This window comes from Carassius carassius, chromosome 6, assembly GCF_963082965.1.
Source record: "Carassius carassius chromosome 6, fCarCar2.1, whole genome shotgun sequence".
Taxonomy (NCBI): domain Eukaryota; kingdom Metazoa; phylum Chordata; class Actinopteri; order Cypriniformes; family Cyprinidae; genus Carassius; species Carassius carassius.
Window position 1 is genome coordinate 1,782,776 of NC_081760.1, and position 22,225 is coordinate 1,805,000.

The window sequence follows — 22,225 nt, forward strand, 5'->3', positions numbered from 1 at the left end:
TTGCACAGCGGTGTTGCTTAATTTTGTGGAATTGTTTTTTTTTTTTTCAGGATTCTTTGATGAATATAAAGATCAAAAGAACAGCATAATCTTATAAATCTTATTGTTTATCTGCATATATATATATATATATATATATATATATATATATATATTTCATCTTTCAAGACAGTTTTGTGTGCTTATATTAAGGCATTTTTAAACAGATGAATAGCTTTGAAAGAAAACAACGTATGTGGTTTGATTGCTCTTGTTTAATCTTAAAATCTAAAAAAAGAAGAGCTTAATTTACCATTTTTTAAAGCACTAGAAAAAAGTAAAACATCACAGTGGAAAGAAAATATTTACAATCAATACTCATTGGTGTCACTCAGTACAGTTCTAAGGGGTGTGTGTGTGTGTGTCTTTATGGTTTTGGTAATAAGACGTTAAATCAGATATACAAACGACACACAGACATCAGTCATGTCACTTCTAACCTTTAAATCTGCTTGTGTGTGTGTGTCACTTCTTGGAGGGAACTCCATCAGAGTAGTCCTCCAATACTCCATTCAGATGATCATTATGAGTCTTATAGCGTCTCTTTCTCTGCGTCCCAGGTTTCTTTCTCTTCTGCATGGGCGCCTGCAACAGCCAATCACAAATCACATCAACCGCTCGCTCCAACACAAATATGCATGAACCAGCCAATCTGGGGAGAGTGTTTCTCTGCATGTAAATGTGTATCTGTATGTGTGTGTGAGACACAGAACGCACTATTTTCTTTGGTCCTGTCTCCTGCATGGATGAGATGCCCTGTTTCTTCAGGTACTCTTCAATCTTTTCCTCATCGATGGAATCAACAGGAACGCTGCGCCACAGCTTCTGGAACTCTGGAGAAAGAACGACACTGGCATTACGATAGACATGCTCCACCTGCATTACTGTATAATAAATTACTGTAACCAACAATCAGGTCAATATCAATCACCGGTCAGTGTTAATGATCGTCACACACCTTCATCAACATCAAACTGACAGTGTTTGTCATTGTAGAAAAGAACCTTCTTCTTATCTGGCCTGGTCACAAATATAATCTGATCTCCAAGCGCCTGAACAAAATAAAACACAATTAAGTATTTCAAACCTACAAAAAAGCTAATTTGATTCTTCCCTACTGAGAACAACACATTAAATACATGATGTTGAATTATTTCTATATATAAATATTACACGCAAATTAGGTGCTAAAAAGGAGCATCTTTTAGAAGATAAAATCTCAGTGCATCTGTTTACTGGTCTTTACGTTTCTTTGTAGCTCCTGCTTTAGATGTACTGTCTAGAAGATGTTCCACCTGTTTGTTTTTTTTTTTTTTAAAACCTTAACTGTCACCCCCCATTTTTTTAAATAGGCATTAAAGTGCACTATCCAAACTAAAATTGCTGAAATTTATGAACACTTTGGAATATAAACATAAGGTTGGTCTCTTTTTAAAGAAGAAAATTAGCAGATGTTGGCAAAAGTGGAATTTTTTCAAAATATTTAAGTATCAAAAAGTTATAGAAGTTTAAATGTACTAAAGATAATATGCGCTATATTAATTTTATTATATTTTATTTATTATAAATATTTTACATAACAGTTTTTACTCTAAAATTGGTATAAAATTAAAGCCTTGTGTCTAAATAAGTTATGTTATAAATTTGAAGTTGATATGAAAAATAATTGAGGTTCCTGTGAGATTTTATTTAGGGCGTCATACCACACACAGCCACCGGGAGTCATCAAAACTATTTTGAATTTTGCTTTATGAATTTTTCTCTAGATTTCTCTGTGAATTTTACGTCTATCTCAAAATAACTCAAAAATATGAAATCCTGAGACTCAGACCTTTCCAATGATATGTTTGTTGCCAAGATTATAAAAAGTTTTGGTTCTAGAAGACCGTAATGCATTATGTTTTATGACACTTGGCCCTGCCCACTAAGGGGGAGGTGACCGCCATTAGATTTTAAAGTACCATTTCCATGGTAAAGCAATGTCCGATTTCAAAATGGTTTTCACATGATGAATCTTGAGCTTCTAAGCTTTCAAATGATATATGACTTATGATGATTACTAAAAGATTTCTTAGAGAAAAAGACAACAACAAAAAAGAGTGCCAAGCGTCCCACAGGTGGGACGGTGACAGTTATGGGGTTAAACATAAATGTAAATATATACACAGTATGATGGTATATTACTTTAATAGCCTTGGCTGCGTTGGGCAGACCCTCTTCCACGTCGTCGAGTAACACTCCTCCTAATCCCAGCTGATCGTGTTTGTCCAGCAGTCTTAGCAGAGCTTTCTTATCCTTCAGATGAAACTTGGGTTTAAAGGCATATTTCCCTTCCCTCACATCAATTTTAGGATTACTTGCTAATGCCTGGAAGGAACGAGGGAGAAAGAGGTTAGATTTCCCTTTCTGGTGTATGTGTGTGTGAATATACATTGCTTTGATTAGACAATTATGGCATTCTGTGCTCAAAACTAAATTTATTATGTGAAGAAGAATACATGGCGCTATATCAAAGTCCCTTTCAAGGAAAGTTTGTTCATTAGGTGGCCATATTTGCAACACCTATTTCCAAGACCAAGTCCTATCTAAACGAATCCTGGGGGAGTCCTGAAATCTCAAAAGCATATTTAAAATCAGCAAGAAAATCTGAAATGAACTGCCAATGAATGCTGATCCTTATGCACAGACAGGAAAGAAGGTTGTTTTTCAGTCTAGACCAGCCAATGCACATGTGCAGTGATGCAATGACTTAACCAATCAGCGATTGGCTCTTTCATTTAGAAGGCGGGCCATATTGCACATTGCAGTTTTCTAAGTAACAGGAGTGAACTGTCTTGGTAGATCTATAGTCTTTGAGCATATGTAAATCAAATAAGAATTGTTCCTACCATCCAAGAAATTCAAGTACCTCTTACATGCAAAGCATATTTTTACAAATTTACAGCTGCAAGGACAGGCAACATGCATTGCAATATAAACGCAAACAATCCATGCAATTATTAGTGAACCAATGGCTTTCTCTAATGCCAGCACACACACCTCGCTCATGAGCCACTGCTTCTGCTTCATGCCAATGTCCAGCAGCTTGGTCTCGTCCAGAATTTCCTCCAGAGTCAGATGATGAGTATCACCTCTCTGGTGCCTCGTCTGGGAAAGAAAGACAAAGAGATTTAAAAAGAGAGTTTAAATGGGCCACATCTGTGGATTAACAGCCTGACAGCCTTTAATTACTGTCATGTCAGAGAGAGGACATCATTTCACTGTGGAAAACTGCCATGGCTGATACACACACACACACACACACACACACACACAAAAGACTGACACACTCTGAATAGTAGAAAAGCTTTCCACTCAATGATCAGTCTGTGATGTATACTAAAGTGAGATGGACCACTGGACCTTGGAAATGTTAGAAAATGTGTGTGAATTTTGGTATTACCTTCATGTAGTTGACAATTCGGGCCAAAACTCCAAATTTGTATCCTGAGCTCCCAGAAAGTGCTTTAAGATTGAAAGAGCCATTGCTGGGATCTGAACGGTGAAAAGATAACAAAGACAATAACAAACTATAATAAGTGTCTTAATGCAGAACTACTGTAACCAGTCCTTTCAAACGACAATGAACACACACAGTTTTCATTCACAAAGTTAGTTTCTGGCAGTTATTTTCCATTCCATTTACACTTCTTTCAGCTGTCAACAGACACTTTCTAAATAAAGAGACGCGTCAAAAACCAAGAGTGAAATGAAAAAGCAAAACAAAAAGGTCTATTCCGACGATGTGCGAAGTGAAAAAGCACTCCGGCCATTCAGATGGCTTAATTTATTCCTTTGATGTAACCAATTTCACAACACTTTCTCTAATGCAAAGCAAAAACCTCTGATAAAAACAGATCTCATCTGCAACAGCAAAATAGCCTTCTATTCTATTCTGAATGATAAAAATGTGTGATACAGGAGTATATACCAGATTAATGACAATAACAAAGCTGCACTGTTATTAATATAATTGAAATAACATTTATGGTAAGCACAGTAAATATATAATCATTCATTTCAGCTTGTTTGTTATTACAACATGATTTCAACAGCTGGCATTTATTAATGTGTTTTTATTGCGCAATACAATACAATGCTTATTCGATGCTAACAGTTGGTTATATTTTATGCTTAATAAATCAAATTATTCTTGTGTCTGTTTGTATTTTTAAGGATATGCTTTGTGTGAGTGATCTGGCATGGAAATATCTTTTAAGGGATCCAAAAAAATAATTATCTTACTTTATTAAATACAATTTAGATTTTTTTTTTTGAAAGTTATACATTTAATCCCCAGTGTAAACAAGCCAGTGAACAATATAGAACTACAACAAAAGTTACATAAACAGTGAATAACTGTACAAGGCGAATGTGTGTGTAAACAAAGCATAAAAGGATACTTTAGATATTAAAACGCTGACTTGTTAGGTGATGTTTTCTCTTTAAAATCATATGATTTCCTATTAATTCAATAGGATGCATGGGAATACTAGGGAACACCAATATAGAGGAGCGGTGGGTTCACTTTTAAGATGCCAGTTCTCTATTATAGATCAGTGAACAAGGCACGTCAGAAATCTATTATTTGTCACATCCTGTCGACAGAGATACCTTCATTTGATACATTTTTAAAGGATGCATAGATGCATGCATCTTTGATATCCTATGCTTTTTTATTTTGATTTCCAAACCAAGCAGCTTTATGAAAAGATAAACCTGGCCAATTTGTGAAATTAAAACAATTAAATAAAATTGACATTCCTCATGCAAAAAACAGAGCTTAATCCCAATGCAAAACTGGACAATGATTCTTTGATTGTCTGTGCTTATATGGTTTTTTTCCACCTCATGCCCCTTATAAGAAACCGAGGTGAAAATAATAATTTCGTCAGTGCATGTCTCTCTAGCATCACACCCTCTTCCTCCTCCACACCGTGCTCTCAAACCCTTGCAACTGGAGCACAGCCAGTCTCAGCCGCATCTTGTCACTGACTCATGAATGATTCATCATGTGGGAGGGACTTAACACTGAGGGCAGATGCGTCACAGTAGGTTAGATGGCTGATGCTTTGAATGACAGGACAGCCAGCCAATGGCGTCGAAGCAGAGACTCGGACCAGCCAGTGCAATACATGATTCCAGGTTAAGATGGAGCAGGGAGAGAGAGAGAGAGAGAGCACGAGCAGCAAGACAACACACAGACGAGGAACAGGCTGCTTCATCACCCCGCATCCAGAGACTCACACCCAGGTACGTCCTGCTTTTATACCACACAACACAATACAACTGATTCTATACTCACATCACCATCTCAGTTCTATATATATATAATCTTCAATGGATTTTTTATATAATGGACTTTTTATATTCAGTATAAACGAATGACGAAGGTGTGCAAACATAACTAAAATGTGACATGCACACATGCACAAATGTGTCACAAACATATAAAAGGTAATCAAAACATCAGATCTTGATCGGACGTGTATCTGTACACACTTACATGCAGGATCCAGACAGATGAAGCTGACGGTGTTACTCTTGATCATAACACCAGAGAGCATCAGACTGATTGTGTACTAAATATGTAACAAGAAAATCTCATTCTTTATCATCTATAAGTCTCAAAAAGGAGACTAACATTAGAAAAGGTGCTTGAAAAAAATGGACAAGCAGAAGCCATCTGTCATTTTCAGATGGGACTGTGTGTGTTTATGGGAGAGTCTACAAGACCAGAATTAAGCTTATTATTTGTGAAAATAAAAACTGAATAACTGAATGGGAAAGGAGGTTTATATCTCTCTGGAGATGGAGGAATGGTCTTCTAAGTCATGGTCGAATCAAAAGTGAAACTGTATTCCTGCAAAAGCGTGACATGTGAGAAATGCTTTCGCGTGGCTCATGTTACACTTAACCTAATTACATCTAAGACTGCATTCCTGACGTGCACAGATCCCACTGTGGTGACGTGTTATTCAGAAAACCTTTTGATTGCTCATCAGAATGAATTTCAAACACCATATACAAATATCTGAGAAATGCTGTAAACGAAACTTTCACTCTGGTCTAAAACTACACAACATACGCAATGTCCACTAAAGCAAACTAGGTCAGCTGATTCATCTCAATTCATTTGTCCTACATAACATGTAAGTTTAGGAGTAGCCAATCCCCCCAAAAAATCCCAAAGGTGCATTGAAAATAGTATGCTAAAGCTGCCTGGATGGTATAATACAGTAGTAGATTTACAAAGCGTTATGTTTTTATCTCTGCATTTTAGGCTAATATGTAAATGTTTGGCAAGGAATATTTGAACCTACAAAAGTACACTACCATTCAAAAGTTTGGGGTCAATAAGATTATTATAATTTACATTTTTTTAAAGAAATTACTGCTTCTATTCGACAAGGGTGCATTAAACGGATCAAACTGACAGTAACGACTTAAACTGCAAATCTTTGCACTGCAAATCTATGTTGTTGTTTTTTTTTTCATATAATTTATGGGTTGCCTAAAGCAACTAATCAATTTTAAGTAATTCCTGAGTAATTATTCTGATTTTGGGTTTATCTGTTCCCAATAAGAGGAGTTAAGATGAGGTGTGGACAAAGATGCATCAAACTAGGAGTTGAGCTCTCTTTGACTTAACATGGTCTGTTGCAAACCCTGCACTTACTGTATGATGATTGCAATGTAACAAACAAAAATGTCTGGCTGACAGCTAAAGCACTGTATGAAATAATGAATGTGCTTTTCCCATCAACACCAAAAACACACAAAGTAGTGTGTAGAAATTGTTATTCAATCTGTCAATCACCCTGCCACCAGCTAGCTCTGCTTCCATCTTCCTCCTCAATAACTGACTGCATGTATCGGTCTCTCTGCAGTATGAACATGTCCAGCAGTTCTGCTCTGATCCAGCAGATCTATCCCTTTCACGATGGCTGGAACATCGCCTGCTTCATCATCCTGCTCCTCTTCATCCTCACCATCCTCTCCCTCGCCACGCTGGCATTCCTCTATGAGCTGCTGGACTGCGGATGCTTCACCAAAACCAAAACCGTTTGAGACGTGCGCCGCCAGCACGACGAGGTGGTTTAGTTATAACCATGGATTTGGACCGAGCTCTTCACCAGATTGGAGTGCCATAAAACACACACCAGACACATACAGAGACAGAAGCGCTCTACTCTCACTAGCTCCAACAGCAATACACTACACATGGCTTCAAATCTTAGATGAGATTTACACCAGAAAGAGGGAAATCTAGCTTGTATGTGCACGTCATTGTCTCCTCTTCAGTATTCAAGCAGTATTGTGTGGTGATGATGATGATATAAACCTGTTGAATTTTTTGTTGAGATGAATCTTTCCCTTTGTGTGGGATGACAACGTCTACATGTCTGTATTATAGAATTAATAAGTTACATACAATATGATTCGACAACTTCAAGCAAATACCACACAGTATATTTGGAAAAAAAGGAAGGTTTGTATGTTTGTTTACATTCATTTTTAGGTCAGACTTAATATGCGAGTAATTGTTATGTATAACTAAATGCACTAAATGTCAATTATTGCATCTTTGCAATGCCTTTAAAATGTGTATTTAAAATAATATAATAAAAATCACACGAACACAAGAAATGTGTAGTTCCCGTAAGGGTCACAGAAGATATCATCATTGCTAAAAATACATTTAAATCTGTCTACATGCTCAAAAACATGCAGAAACAGGCTTGTCCTTGAGCTTTGCTTTTCTGTGCCTTGCTGACACCAGGCCTGTCACAATAACAACTTATTGTTGTGCCATATATTGCCCCAGAAATAATTGCGATAATCAATATTACTGTCATTTTAAAAAACATTTTTTAAAAAAACCCAAAAAGTATTGCGGTCATGTACATATATTGTACAATAAGTCGATATATTGATTATTGCGACAGGCCTAGGTGACACTCCACAAAAAATAAAAATAAATAAATAAAAATAATAAAATTAAAAATAAATTAAATAAATACATAAACAAATAGATTAATAATAATTAATACGTTAATAAACTAATAAATAAATTAATTAATAAATTAATAAATTCTTAAATAGATAAATACATTATTAAATAGATAAATTAATGATTTATTAATTAATAAATAAATATACATTTATATTATTTATATATATATATATATATCCTGGTTTTACATGTTAGGCTCACCGGCATAAATTTAAGAATCCTCAATATCATTCTAGCCACTGACACCAATTTTACTCAAGTCAGGATGAGAAGTAAAGATTATTTTAGAAAATCGTTTCAGCAAATCAGACTGCAATGAACCAGGCTGACAAAAACACCAAAGTCACTCGTTACTTTCAGCTACTTTTTATGTTGAAGATTGGTAATGTTTGAGCATCTCCCAAAAAAAAATAAAAAATACAACGGTTTAGATACGCCAAGGCCATTAAAATAATGTTAAATCATCAGTACAATAAATATGATACAGAAGAAATCTACATAGACTACCATTCAAAAGTGTAGGGTTGTACGTTGTTTTAAATGTTTTTGAAAGAAGATTCTCTTATGTCAATATGTAATGTACTCCTGGGAATTTAAGCATCATTCCTCCAGTCTTCAGTGTCACGTGATGTTCAGAAACCATTCTTATATGATGATTTATTAGTTGTGCTGCTTCATATTTGTGTGGAAACCGTGATTTTTTTCTTTCTTCCGAGATCTTTGATGAAAATAAAGCTCGAAAGACTCTGACCTGTGTTGTTTTTGGAGGAGGATGACGTCTCTTTGTCAGGTCTGCTCTTCTTCTTCTTGGAGGATCCAGAGGCCTCAGATGTCACTGGTCTCTTCTCTACAGCGGGATTGGACAGCGCTCTCTTTTTAAAGAGCTCTCGCTCTCTCAACAGAGCTTTATCCATCCTACACACATGCATATCAATTAACTTATTCGTTTCCATCAATGACATTATAAATAAGGCTAGCAATTAGATCAGAACTGTAGTTAAATACACAAATGCTATAACAGGTTGGTGCAAGCCAAAACTATGAATAAGAGAAATAACCATAAATCAGTGCACTTTAAATTATAAAATATAAGCTGAAAATAGAACCATAACATCTGATGAAATGATATACTCTATTAGTCAAAGGTTTGGACGCAATTATTTATTTTACCAATAATATTACGAATAACAGCAAAGCTGTAGTCATAATCAGCTAGTTCCCATAACTTGGATACACTGGCTGCTTTTCATTCGATTTCTGGCCCAACTAAGTTAATTTATTCAAAAACAAACACTTTTTAGGTTCGTAACGGAATTTGTTATTTAAACCTCTTAACTGTCACTCAGATTTTTTGAACATGAATGAATGAATTTTGAGATTTAAAGTTTTGAAGTGATATATAATTTCTGATGATTTCTAAAGTGTGATTGACAAAGGTCAGACAAAGGGTTTTTCAGGTGCACTCTTGCCATAAATTAATCTATTACTTTTCCTACAAAATTTTTAACAAAAAAAGATTGGTAAAATATATATTTAGGAGTCTTAGACCTTTCCAACGATATATAGTTTGTCATGATTAGATTCGGATTTAATTGTAATATACTGTAGTAAACGTAGGCGTCCCACTGAGGGGCCGTTTGGCAGTTAGCAGGTTAACTTACAGACACAGATGGAAGTTTATTCATATCCAAAATACAGAGATAAATCACTTGTTTACACTCAACACCGAGTGGATATTAAATATCTAACAAAGGACGTTTAATATAAACAACAAAATCACAATAACACAAAACATGCAAAAACACATCCACAATTTACTGTAGAAATAGTTACCTGAAAACGTCACAGGCTTCTCTCTCTCAGAGAGAAACAGCTCAGCCAAACCTTAAATATTATTTTCAACCATTATATGCTGTCGATTTAGGGATGAAGCCAAGTGAGAAACTTTTCACAGGGTCCTAGCGATGCCACACAACAACATTAACTTCCTGCGGAAGAGCTGCGTTCTTCTTTTACGTTGTTTTTAATAGTGATTTGAAAAGAGATCCTTTGCCGCCTGCTGGTCAAAAAGAGTTTTACATATGTGGCGCTGTAGGGATTTAACATTCACTGGTCTTGGTAAAATATTTTCATACATTTAACTGGAAAAAATGAATTGTTTTACCCGTTCATACAAACATTTTAGAATGCTTGAACAACCAACACTATTAAAATTCGGATTGCTCCTCTCCTCTTTACCTGAAGGAGGCGCACGTGCGGATTTTCTTGCATAACACGATCTAGTGTGCTTCTGAATGCAGGAATAGCATGGCAGCTAGTGAAGCCCACAAAGTGCTTGTTTACGGAGGAAAGGGGGCTCTAGGATCTGCATGTGTGCAGTACTTCAGAGCTAAAAACTGGGTAAGTTGTCTTAACCCAAAGGACAGCTCATGTCATTAAAAATAAATAGCTCTTTAGTTTGTTAATCAGACATGTGTTTTAGTGATGCTATTGTCAATTATTAATTCATATGTTACAGTTACCATGCATTTCTTGTGGCCTGTCATACACTGTGTAAATAAGGTGGATCATGTTATTTAAGCTGTCTGTTTTTTCATTTACAGTGGGTTGCCTCTATAGATCTCAATGCCAATGAAGAAGCCAATGCCAATGTTACAGTTAAGATGACTGAATCCTTCACTGAGCAAGCCAACCAGGTAAGCTGTTAAAAATGACTTTTTATGACTGAAGATTATGAAGTATGTTTAACTAACACTATTTATTTTAATTGTGCATTTGCATTTATTTTAAAAACTGGGAATGGTTATCAGCAGATGCCATTGCCATCTTTATGAAATCGCCAAGTATTTACATCTCTGTCTTTATTTTTTTATTCAGGTGACAGCTGATGTGGGTGAGCTGTTGGGTGAAGATAAGGTTGATGCCATCTTGTGTGTGGCAGGAGGTTGGGCAGGAGGCAGTGCCAAGGCTAAAAGTTAGTACATGCACACACAGAAAGCATGCCTAACCTATTCACAACCTTTCTGACCTTCCACTGTCAGAGGCCATCTATATAATATAGAATATAATGTGCATATATAAGTTTAAAGAACTTTTATTCAATAAAAAATATTTATAATTAAACATTTATGTTAATGATTTTGCTTAATATTAAAATTAATTATATTAATGATAACATAAAAACAATTTTAAACGGATAGTTCACCTAAAAATATAAATTAATTACCCTGTCATTTACATTTAAAATGGTAATTTTAGAAGGCCTTTATTCACCTCACAGAGCTGTGTGGAGCACTTTTTAATGATGGATGGATGCACTTTTTTGGCCTTCAAAATCTCAACAGCCATTCACTTCTATAATAAAGCTTGGGAAAGCCGAGATATTTTAAAATATAACTTTTATTGTGTTCGTCTGGAAGAATAAAATCATATATACCTAGGATGGCTTGAGGGTGAGTAAATCATGGTGTAATTTTCATTTTTTGGTGAACTATACCTTTAAATCATGCCACAAAGTTTTGCTGAAGCCCCCTTTTTCGAAAACCTCTGATTTATGAAACACCAAATCTTGACTCCAGAACATTGTCACATTTTAAATCTAAAGGCAAAATGCATACTCTAAACAAACACATTCACGTTCTAGCTATGCAAGTTGATTTTTTTCCCCCATTGCTTTCTGAAATGTGTTGCATTCTAAGTATTTTCTAAATCTGTCTTAAAGTCCTTAGTTATTATATTAGTTTCTATTGAGTATGAATGTATTCTGTGCACCTCAGCTCTGTATAAGAATGCTGATCTGATGTGGAAGCAGAGTGTGTGGACCTCCACGATTTGCAGTCACCTAGCAGCCAAACACCTCAGAGAGGGGGGGCTGCTCACACTGGCAGGGGCTAAAGCAGCACTGGGTCCAACAGCAGGTATGCATGCTTATATTTACTGCAGGACATTTAGAGCAGGTTTAATATAAAGTGCGTATATACATGCATGTGTGTTTTTATGTGTATAGAAGTGTTCTTTCTCATTGGCACTGTAGGATGCATTGGTTATGGCATGGCGAAGGCAGCGGTTCATCAGTTGTGTCAGAGTCTGAGCGCGCCAAATAGTGGTCTTCCTCCAGGATCTACTGCAGTTGCAATACTTCCGTAAGGAATGACGATATAGTAACTCATTTTCATCCATGCATATATTTTAGTTTTTAAAGCCAACTGATAATTACTTCTTTTAGAGTGACTTTGGATACACCCATGAATAGAAAGTACATGCCGGATGGTGATGTCACTTCCTGGACACCGCTGGAGTACATATCAGAGTAAGTACTCGTGTTTGGGAGCATCTTTAGTATGTAGTGTGTGTGATCTAAACCGTGATCTGTTTTGTGTATTTTAGGCTGTTCTATAAGTGGACTGCGGGAGAGAACAGACCTCCTTCAGGTACTCTGATGCAGCTGGTTACTGCAGACGGAAAAACGGAGGCTACACCGGTCTCATGATTAATATAATTTTTCACAATCCTTCAAATCATGCCTATAACCCACTACTGTCTCTGCATTAGTGATACTTTTTGTCCTATTGCCTTATTGTTTACATGTAAACATCAACATACTGTAAATTGTGCTCTTAAAAATAGGATTATTGCATAAAAATGTCTAAGATGATGTTCTGTTAATGTGACGGCAAAAAAAGCAATAAATATGTTCTATTCTGATGCATTTTGATTCTTTTTTTTCTCTAAATCCTACATCCTTTTTATAGTATATTTCTTACCATAAGGGGGCGCTGATGGTTAATTCAATTACAGGTTCTCCTTTGGGTCCTTACAAAAAAGTAATATTTTTTACATTTTATAAAAAAAAAATTATCAAGCAAGAAAAGTGCTTTGACTAAGTGATGCAGTTTATTTGTGAGGATCGGCTATTCATTTAGGTACTGAACTATTGCCTTATTTTCTCTTTATAAACTTGCTTTTATTGTAATAAAAATATATGGTTTATGAAATGAGACCACATGATGTTAAATTCCAGTAATTTAGATAAAATGGAAAAATGATAATAGTTCCTGAGCTACTAGAAAAGATGCACTCAATGTAAAAAAAAAAAAAAGTCATTAGAGTCATACTCATTAAACTCATAATGAGTTATATTGTAGAAATAATGAAGTAGAATTTTTAAATGGCAACAGTAGAAAATAACAATTTTGTCTTTTTATAATGTTAACATTTTAACACTTAACATGTTAATTTTCTCCTGTTTTATAATCATGATTGAGAGGAAACCATGACACAAATGAGTTACAGAGAGTATTATTTCACTTCAAAATGCTATTTGAGGAAATAATTTATTGTGGTTTTTGAATTTAGGGTACAGCTTTCTCTGTAAATCTATAGTAAACATTCAGTACATGTTGGGGAGTGCCATTTGATGCCTGAAAAATCAAGACATCCTAATCTCAAGTCTGTCGTTTACTTCCTGTCATGTTGTTTTGTTTTGCATGGAACACAAAAGGAGATTTATCAAAACGTTCATGCTGCTCTTTTCTAATAGAAATTAATGGTGATCTGGGGGTGATGTGCAAGTTCCATTAAAGCAAAAAAAAAAGAATGCATAAATAGAAAGTCAATCAAATGAAGTAAAAAGTATTGAATGTGAATTGCATTGATGTTGCAACTTAATGTTGAGTGGCCAAATTTCACATTCATCCACTGTCTTTGTATTAACAAAAGATTATAAAAATTCTGCGAATGTAAATAAACTAATGACTGTATAATACGATGCAAAATTGTTGCACGATTGCACCAGTGAGCCTTTTCGAGGTTTATTAATATAATGAGATTCCACATGATGCAACAACTAAGAACCCTTTCGTAACATTCATGAGCAGGTTTTGTTTGTAGCAGGATTTTCCTGCAGGCCCACACAAAACCTCCCATTCCTCATTCAGTCCTTCTACATTAACATCTGAAGACACTGGAGTCGACACCAGATGATGTTTGCTTGTGGATCTGCTGGATGTGTGCTTCTGAAAGCCATAAATGGATGTACACAATCAGAAAAAGTAGTCAAATGATGCTCTAGTTGGTATTAAGGAGTCGAATGAGTGCCAAGAAAAAAATATTTATTACTTTTTACCATCATCATCATCATCTGTTTCTCTATAAGACACCAGTTGTGAATTAGTTGAATATGAAGACAATGAACGAATCAAATATGTGACACTTGAGGTCTGAAATTAAGAATATATTGCTGATGCATATTTTTTTTAATGATTAGTTTCTGCAAATATTAGATGGTGTTAATAATAAAAACAGCTTGTTAAGAATTGCATCGTTATTATCAGGCATGGCATACAAAATTTGTTTTAGGAATTGGTGGTAATTATGACCAGGATTTGTATATTTATATATATATATACTCCAAATCTAAGGTGATAAAGCTTGGATATTCTGACATGAAAATATTGTTTAATTTTTAAATGGTATTTCAAGACATTCAAGCCTACTTATTTATGATATTTCTTTGCTGCTGTATATTTTGTCCAGGAGTCGTTGAATAGGGGAATAACTAATTTCTAATGCACTGCATGCACTTATTATTTGTATTGTAATTATTTGTAATAAATTTAGTTAACTGAGATTTGTGGTGGATTCATAATGTTTCATAATTTCAGAAATTACAGTAGGCTGTGTGATTGCATTGCAGCAACAGCAATAGAAAATAGGAAAAAGTATTTTCTCTATCTCTGTTTTTTCTCGCTTGTTATCAGGAGGGGCAGCCCATAATTTCAAAGCTGAAAGAACGAGGTCACTGAGTTGAGGTTGCTATGACAACGTCAGATCTAAAGAATAGTGAATGGTAGAAGCATACAGCAAGCGAAGCTGAAGTTGTGTTTGTTACTCTTGAGCGGTTGAATGTGTGCTGCTATTCTTTACTCTTCTTTTCGTTACACCTTTAAAACAGTTTTATTTTTAGATTCTAATTGGTTGTAAATAACTCTTGATTATAATTCTTTTCTATGTGATTTGTTTGTAATGTGAGCATGGTTATACAGCAAGTACAGTGTATTTTGTGGACGTCATGCACTTTATGTTGAATCCATATATAAATAACATTAATTAGAATTCCCTTTTAATTATGTTTTAATTTTTATATAATGTTTTATTTATATATAAATCATTTTTTTTAGATGAATCTGAGTGATATCCATGCCTTGTAGAACCTTGCATATGGAAAAATGCACATTTTCTGTTGTCAAATAGAGAAAATAAAGCAGTAATTTCAAAAGAATGCAATGCTATATCATATTATACAATATCAAAAATTATTGTAAATATAAATAATAATATATATATATATATACATTTCAGAAAATTGTGTAGATATTTTTACTTTAAAGCAAGACAAAAAATCTTTAAGAATATATATTTATTTTTTACAGTGATGGTATGAATGTTTTCAGTGTGTGGAGTGTCTTTAGTGTTCATATCTAGTATGTGTTAGTATGTGTTAGTATGTTTATTGTGTGTGTGTGTGTGTGTGTGTGTGTGTGTGTGTGTGTGTGTGTGTGTGTGTGTGTGTGTGTGTGTGCGTGTGTATTTTTGTACTCCCTCCTATATATTGTAGTGTCTGTGGATTATTTTTTGAGAATCTGAGGTTGCATTAATATTTAATCAAATGATTCAACTATAAAATCCATGTGGATCTTTCTTTCTGACTCACTCTGTCTCTATTTTCCCTTCTCTTGATAATCCATATGTATAGATGCATATGTGTGTGTTTGTGGCATGCAGTAATTGCACAATAAAACACACACTCATGCGACTTGTGAAATTGCTTGTGCAAGGTCAGAGAGGGCCTCTAAATGAAGAGCAAGATCCTTGGACGTTCATTATAATCTTCATCTAATTGGACTTTAGGTTTATTTACATTTTCCTAAAATATGTTTCTCTTTCTCTTTCATTTTTATTTATTTATTTATTTTATTTTTCTTGATGTGGCCCTCACATACACATATTTAATTTCAAACATTTGTGTTGGACACTTTGTTCTTTAACAATTCTTTTATAACACTTTATATTATCTGAATAAATCTGAGTGAAACACTGAATAGAACATTAGAATGTATTTCTTGATATTTCATACAGTTCTTGTTCTTTTGTTTAATGCAAGCAGCATGCATTCATACAAATCCTGTTCGTAATCATGATTTTAAAATCATGTGTTCCAGCAGTTTCTCACTCAAATTATGGAATGATCCCACCTGGTGAAAAATGTTTTTCTTTAATATATTATAAAAGATGCTTAAAAGACATTTTTATTTCTGCCATATAATCTTGTTTCCATATTTCTTGTTATTTATGTATTTCATGTATCTTATAGTGTTTGCTTCTGGTGTATATTATCTTTGATTTTTAAGTTATGCTGTTAATAATTTGATGCAATTTATACATGTTTATATATTTTTAGTTCTTTTTTATCTTAATGAGCTTCAGGTTTTCTGGGTAATGGTATTTCTTTGCTTTTTATCGTATATAGTTATATTGTCCAAATAAACTAAATAAAATTAATAATATTAAATAAAAAAATTGAGTAAAAAAATCTTATAAAGCTGTCTTGTGTGAGAAAATGAAGAGACTTATAAATCTGAATTCTCTTTACATCAAAACATTTCAGTGTATTTATATATATGTTTATTTATTTATTTATGAAATCCTTAATCTCTTTATTTCACGGTTAAATTGGATTTTGAATCTCTTAATTTCAATGTGTTCACACATTCACACATTTGAACCCCATATACAGTATATATATATATATATATATATATATATATATATATAGACCTTGTCCTTCCCAGAAGTTCTGCTATTCTCAGTCCTCTTCCTAATGACTATTAACTAAAGGAGATCAGAGAGTGACATCTTGTGGTCATCTTTGATCAAGTCACCATAGAGACGGGAGGAAAATTGATAAACACAAATACATGGATAGAGAGCCTTCTCATTATCCTGCTGGCTCTCTCGCTCTCTCTCTCTCTCTCTCTCTCTCTCTCTCTCTCTCTTCATTTATAAAGCAGTGGAGTGGGTAAATTCCATTCCTTTAGACCCCCTCTCCACCCTCGCCTTTCCCCATGAGACACAATGCACACAAAGAGCCCAGCAACCACTCTTATTAACTGACCTGAGGGGGAGGTGTGTGTGTGTGTGTGTGTGTGTGTGTGTGCATCTCTGATCCTCTTTACTAGTATACCTACACTTTGCATTGTGAAACCACATGATCACTGAACTATCAATCACACATTCACAAAATGAAGCAACAGGAACTGTGCAAATGTGTGCGTGTGTGTTACTCTACTGTGTTTTGTAAAAATAGAGGGAGTGTCTTGATTTTGGCCATGAGAAAAAGAGACTGAGAGGAAAAAAAGAAAGTGAAGTAAAGGAGGTGAACTTTTGGGGCCCTGCTCTCCCCCTAAAACAAGAGAGTAATAGAATCCATATGGGCTTGCTCTGTCTCTCATTACATAAGAGAGATTTTTATAATAGAAACGAATGGAAAATGTGCTGAAAGTTTACATTGTTTTTTAAAAGAATTAAATTGTGTGTATGTCTCCAAACAATAGGAGAGAGAGAGAGACAGAAGGAGAAACAGAGAGAGAATGTGTCTGTATGTGTGAGAGCAAGTCTCTTGTGTGAGTCATAAAGAAAGAGATGGAAAAATACAAGTAGAGAAACGCGCGCGCGCGCGCGCGCACACACACACACACACACACACACACACACACAGTTGTGTGTACTGCATTAAAAATGTGCAATGCTCAGTGCAATTAATTCGCACATCAGCAAGCTATCCTACTATACCACATACTGCAGTAGGCCTATTAACTGATGACGTACATTGGGGATTTTATCCGAAACATTATAAAAGCAAACAGTGATTGCATTCCATTGAATTGTGCTCTAATTGGCCAACTTGTCAGACTGTACTGTAAGGAAAGACCCTCCAATTTACAGAAGCCTCTCTCCATTGCTCCACCCCTCCATCGTCTCTCTCTCTCTCCTTTCAGTCGTCCCTCCCTCCCCCTCTCCTCTGCTCTCCTCTCACAGCAGAGCGCGCGTGTGATTTGACAGTCGCATCTCTCCGTTGCGCGCGCGTGTGTGTGTGTATGTTTACGATCGTCGTGCTCCACGTGCTGCGTGTGGATGCGCTCCTCGCGCGCTGTCGGTAACAGAAACCATGACCGGCGCGCCGCGCGACCCCTTCTACTCCTCTCCGTTCGGTCCGTTTTACCGGAGACACGCGCCCTACCCGGTGCAGCCGGAGTACCGGATGCACGAGCTCAACAAACGGCTCCAGTCCCGGCCTGAGGTGAGTGAACACGAAAAATACAACAACAGATGATAAGGACTTTGCGTTTAATATTTTATATACGATCCGTTTTACGTTCTTAAAGTATGAAGCGAACATAGTTTTTATTTTTTATTTTTTATTTTATCGATATATCATGTAACTATTATCAGGAGAACTTTTCTGTCCATTAAGATGATTTTAAAGAAAGCATTTTCCATAAATAATTACTTTATAATAAAATGATAAAATGATAAAAATTTATTTTGTATTTACATAATATCGTAACATTCTGTTCTAAATACTGCTAATATTATGATGGAAATATGAAGTGAACAGCGATCCATACCAGAGCAGCAATTCGAAGATCAGAATTTAATCAATTATAATATTTGAGGGCTACCAAACAAGTAATAGGCTAGTTCTAAATGTATTTTTATGCGCTAAAAGTTGACGTATCGCTTAAAACTGAAATAAATGTCATTATCATCATGCCATACTGTAAAACATCATTATTGTTGCACTCAAAATGAAAATCCAAACCATCACATCACTCACCAAAGCTCAAAGCTTGTGGGTTGCCAAAGCCTTAATCAGATCCTTAATTACAAAACGTTACACGTTTTAGCATTGATAAAACATAATTTGAATAAGTTAAATTTTTTTGAAGTTGCCAAAGGTCCCCATACATGGAAAAATACCTCTAACAAATTAATTTATTCCCCTGGCATCACCACTGTGTGACCCCACTGTTCATTTACAGACTGAGATTATTTAAGGACTTTCACTGAACTGGATTAGACTGGGAACACAACACATTAGTCCTTGGTTTGGTAAAATACTAAATACACTATTGAATATATATATATATATATATATATATATATATATATAATTCTTCTCCCTCAGTAAGTCCTGATTTAAACTGCAGTGTAAGCTGTGTTAATATTTGCTTCTCCTGCTGCCGTCGGTGTGTGTGTGTGCAAAAATAATCCACAATAAATAGTACTTTTAAAATATTGCCTACACTCAGAAAAAGCTATGTGAATAAGTGGGAGAAAATAAATTGTATCAGCAGAGGTATGAAATGCTGTTCAGCACACCTGGAGTCATAATATTTTGACAGATACCACTAAGAGAGACCGGACTGTTGAAATGATGACCTATAGAAACACACACTCACACTTTTATAAGTGCAAGAGCTGTCAAAATACAGATAAAATCCAATACAATCAAGTGAATCTCAATAGCAGGCCAGCAGTAGTTGGCTGGATTTGTGGTGTAAATTGCTGCTCTTAATAGGGAGAGTCAACTTGGGTGTGTGTATTTAATAAACAGAACGCTTTGAAACGATAATCACTGTACTAGGCCTAATTATGGTCATTTTGGGTCATTCAGAGGCCAAGTCTCACTCAGTGTTAAATATGTGTTCATTTGTCATCCCAAAGGACTGTGATATTCTGTGGTGGGATGCATTCTGCACTGAGTTCTTTGAAGAAGACGGCGCACTGACTCTCTCATTCTGCCTGGAGGAGGGGCCAAAGACATACAGTGAGTGTGTGCAGAGCCATAACCAGTATATGAATATATGAGTCAAAGACATGACACATACATTTTTTAATTATAAAAATAAAAACAGTAAAAATACAGTGCATGCGTACATCGACTAATGTTTTTAGTTACTGGCTTTAATACATTTTATGTGCACAAAAAAAACAAAACAGGATGATTTAACAGTCCAAATATAAGAATAAAGAAAAAAATGTAAAGGATGATATTTATTACTGTAATCTTGTGTTTGTGTTCTTGGGAATTTTTATTTTATTTAAATTTTTTACAAAACTGCCGCCCTGGTCATTAATATTTAAAAAATAATATTGCTAAAAACACCACAACAGAAAATTATATTATAGAGAGGATCCGAACCGAACTTTCAACATCAAAATATGTTGAAATTACTGTATACACGTGATCAGAGTAATAAATGAGAATTAGATCTGTGAGCGCACATGTACTTAAAAAAATGCGTAAAGCATTTCTGATATCAGAAAATCTTTGAATTTCTATCTCTTTCTCTCTTTCTAAGGCAGAGTTTGAATTTAGATGAATTTCAGCCTGTTTGGGCACAGTTGTGCTGGATTTCACTCATTCTCATTCATTCCTTATTCACTGTGTATGTGGTGAGATTTGATTGACAGGTCTGGGGTGTTCAAATAAATATGGACCTGCAGACTTCACACACCTCTACTGCAGTGATTGACAGCTCCAGAGCACTAACTGTTCTGAGCGCGCGCACAGCCTGCTGGACTTAACACCCGCGGCATTCAGTAGCCTGTTTGTTTCTGTCTCTTAGGGGACCACACACACTGAGACACACAACACACACACACACAGTTGCCGGTTAAAGTGTTCGGCCAGTGTGTCACCCAACTTTGAGTCTCTTTCATCATAAGGGCATAAATAAATAAAGATCTCTGCATCTACACCATTGTTTTCCTTCCGTTTGGTAATCAGCGACTGCAACTGACGTCTCCACATATGTTTCTCTCTCTCTCCTTCCTTCTGCCCCAGCCATCGGGCGCACCCTGATCCCTCGTTACTTCAGTTCTCTGTTCGAAGGAGGAGTCTATGAGTTGTTTTTCGAGCTGAAACAAACAAAGGAGTCGTTCAACAACTCAACTATTACTGTCGACTCTCATCAGTGTACTATGACCACACAGCACGGCAAACCTACGTTCACTAAGGTACTGCACGCACACACTCAAGTCTGGCTCAGTGAGTCTCTGCTTGCCCATTTGGAGCTCTAATGTATTCCTCATTGTGAATTCTGGACTGGAACTGCACAAAACAAAAAAGGGAAATATAACCCCCACTCTCTCGCTCTCCCTCCTGCTTTTTCTCATTTCTTCCTCACTCTCTCTCCCTCCCTCCCTCTTCCACAAAAACTGCTTGTCTTTTTTCTATCCTATAGCTTTAGCTCTAAAATTGTAGGATGATGATGGTGATAAGTCTGCTAGTTCTCTCATATATTGTCTTTAAGCAAGTTTAAGCTCTTGCTTATATAACTAGTATCAGATGAATACTTAGTTCCAGAAGCTATCGTGTTAGTAAAACCAGTGTCCTATGCAATATTCATACGGTATGCCATTACGATGCAGAATCGTTCAATTATCAGTTAAAGAGAGAGAGAGTTTTATCCAACTTTGCTTTTTAGTAAATGAACATTTGTGAATTAAATATCGATTTGGAAGACTGTATGTAGTAGCTTAGTTACACAGATACAGTTCCCAAGTGTGTGTGTGTGTGTGTGTGTGTGTGTACTGGAGGCATTGATCAGAGCGTGTCTGCTGGGATTACATCCCTCCCGTTGCTATGCCAACCTCGCAGCTATCCTCCGTTCCCCCGGCAACAGAATGTTGGGGTTCAGAGTTCCACACCAAATCTTGCTTGTTCCGAAAACACTGCTTTAATGAGAGAGCCATATCATTTGATTTGTTTTAAGTTAATGGAAAACAAAAAGTAATTAGAAGTAATTCTCTCACGTGTTGTGCTGCGGTCAAGTCAGTGTTGTGATTTCAGAAGATACAAGATAATTAAGAGGACTGTAAGATTATGTCTGTGTTCTTTGTGTGGTGTCTTATTATATTATGAAAGTAAGAAAAAAAGTGTTAATTGAACGATAAGCAAACTGAAGGGTGTAAAGGACAGTCACACACATTATGCCGTTTCCTCCACTGAAGAAAAAAAAGGTCATTGCAAATTTTATCTCACAATTCTGACTTTTTTTTCAGAAT

General features: G+C 35.5%; 3 protein-coding genes across 4 annotated transcripts in view; 2 read left to right on the top strand and 1 right to left on the bottom strand.

The window, feature by feature from the left end:
- Window positions 1–239: 239 nt before the first annotated feature.
- Window positions 240–10,102, bottom strand: gtf2e2 (general transcription factor IIE, polypeptide 2, beta). Its single transcript, XM_059551838.1, has 8 exons — window positions 9,929–10,102; window positions 8,847–9,010; window positions 3,482–3,573; window positions 3,079–3,186; window positions 2,224–2,406; window positions 998–1,091; window positions 757–872; window positions 240–624 (listed from the first exon to the last, which is right to left on the bottom strand). The coding sequence occupies exons 2-8, from the start codon at window positions 9,007–9,009 to the stop codon at window positions 505–507; spliced, it is 876 nt and encodes a 291-aa protein (XP_059407821.1). The 5' UTR covers window position 9,010; window positions 9,929–10,102; the 3' UTR covers window positions 240–504.
- Window positions 10,103–10,334: 232 nt separating this feature from the next.
- Window positions 10,335–12,809, top strand: qdprb.1 (quinoid dihydropteridine reductase b, tandem duplicate 1). The gene is made up of 7 exons (XM_059551839.1): window positions 10,335–10,495; window positions 10,699–10,791; window positions 10,973–11,069; window positions 11,872–12,012; window positions 12,129–12,237; window positions 12,321–12,404; window positions 12,482–12,809. Exons 1-7 carry the CDS (start codon window positions 10,403–10,405, stop codon window positions 12,582–12,584), a joined length of 720 nt encoding a protein of 239 aa, XP_059407822.1. The 5' UTR covers window positions 10,335–10,402; the 3' UTR covers window positions 12,585–12,809.
- Window positions 12,810–18,194: 5,385 nt separating this feature from the next.
- The window catches only part of LOC132142181 (LIM domain-binding protein 2-like), a 12,092-nt gene continuing 8,061 nt past the window's right edge, over window positions 18,195–22,225 (top strand). The window contains exons 1-3 of one of the 2 annotated variants that reach the window (XM_059551841.1): window positions 18,195–18,452; window positions 19,880–19,982; window positions 21,003–21,175. In XM_059551841.1, the coding sequence (XP_059407824.1) occupies window positions 18,321–18,452; window positions 19,880–19,982; window positions 21,003–21,175 (408 nt within the window). In that variant the 5' untranslated portion in view covers window positions 18,195–18,320. The remainder of the gene's footprint in view (window positions 18,453–19,879; window positions 19,983–21,002; window positions 21,176–22,225) is intronic. The other variant, XM_059551840.1, reaches the window with a different exon arrangement.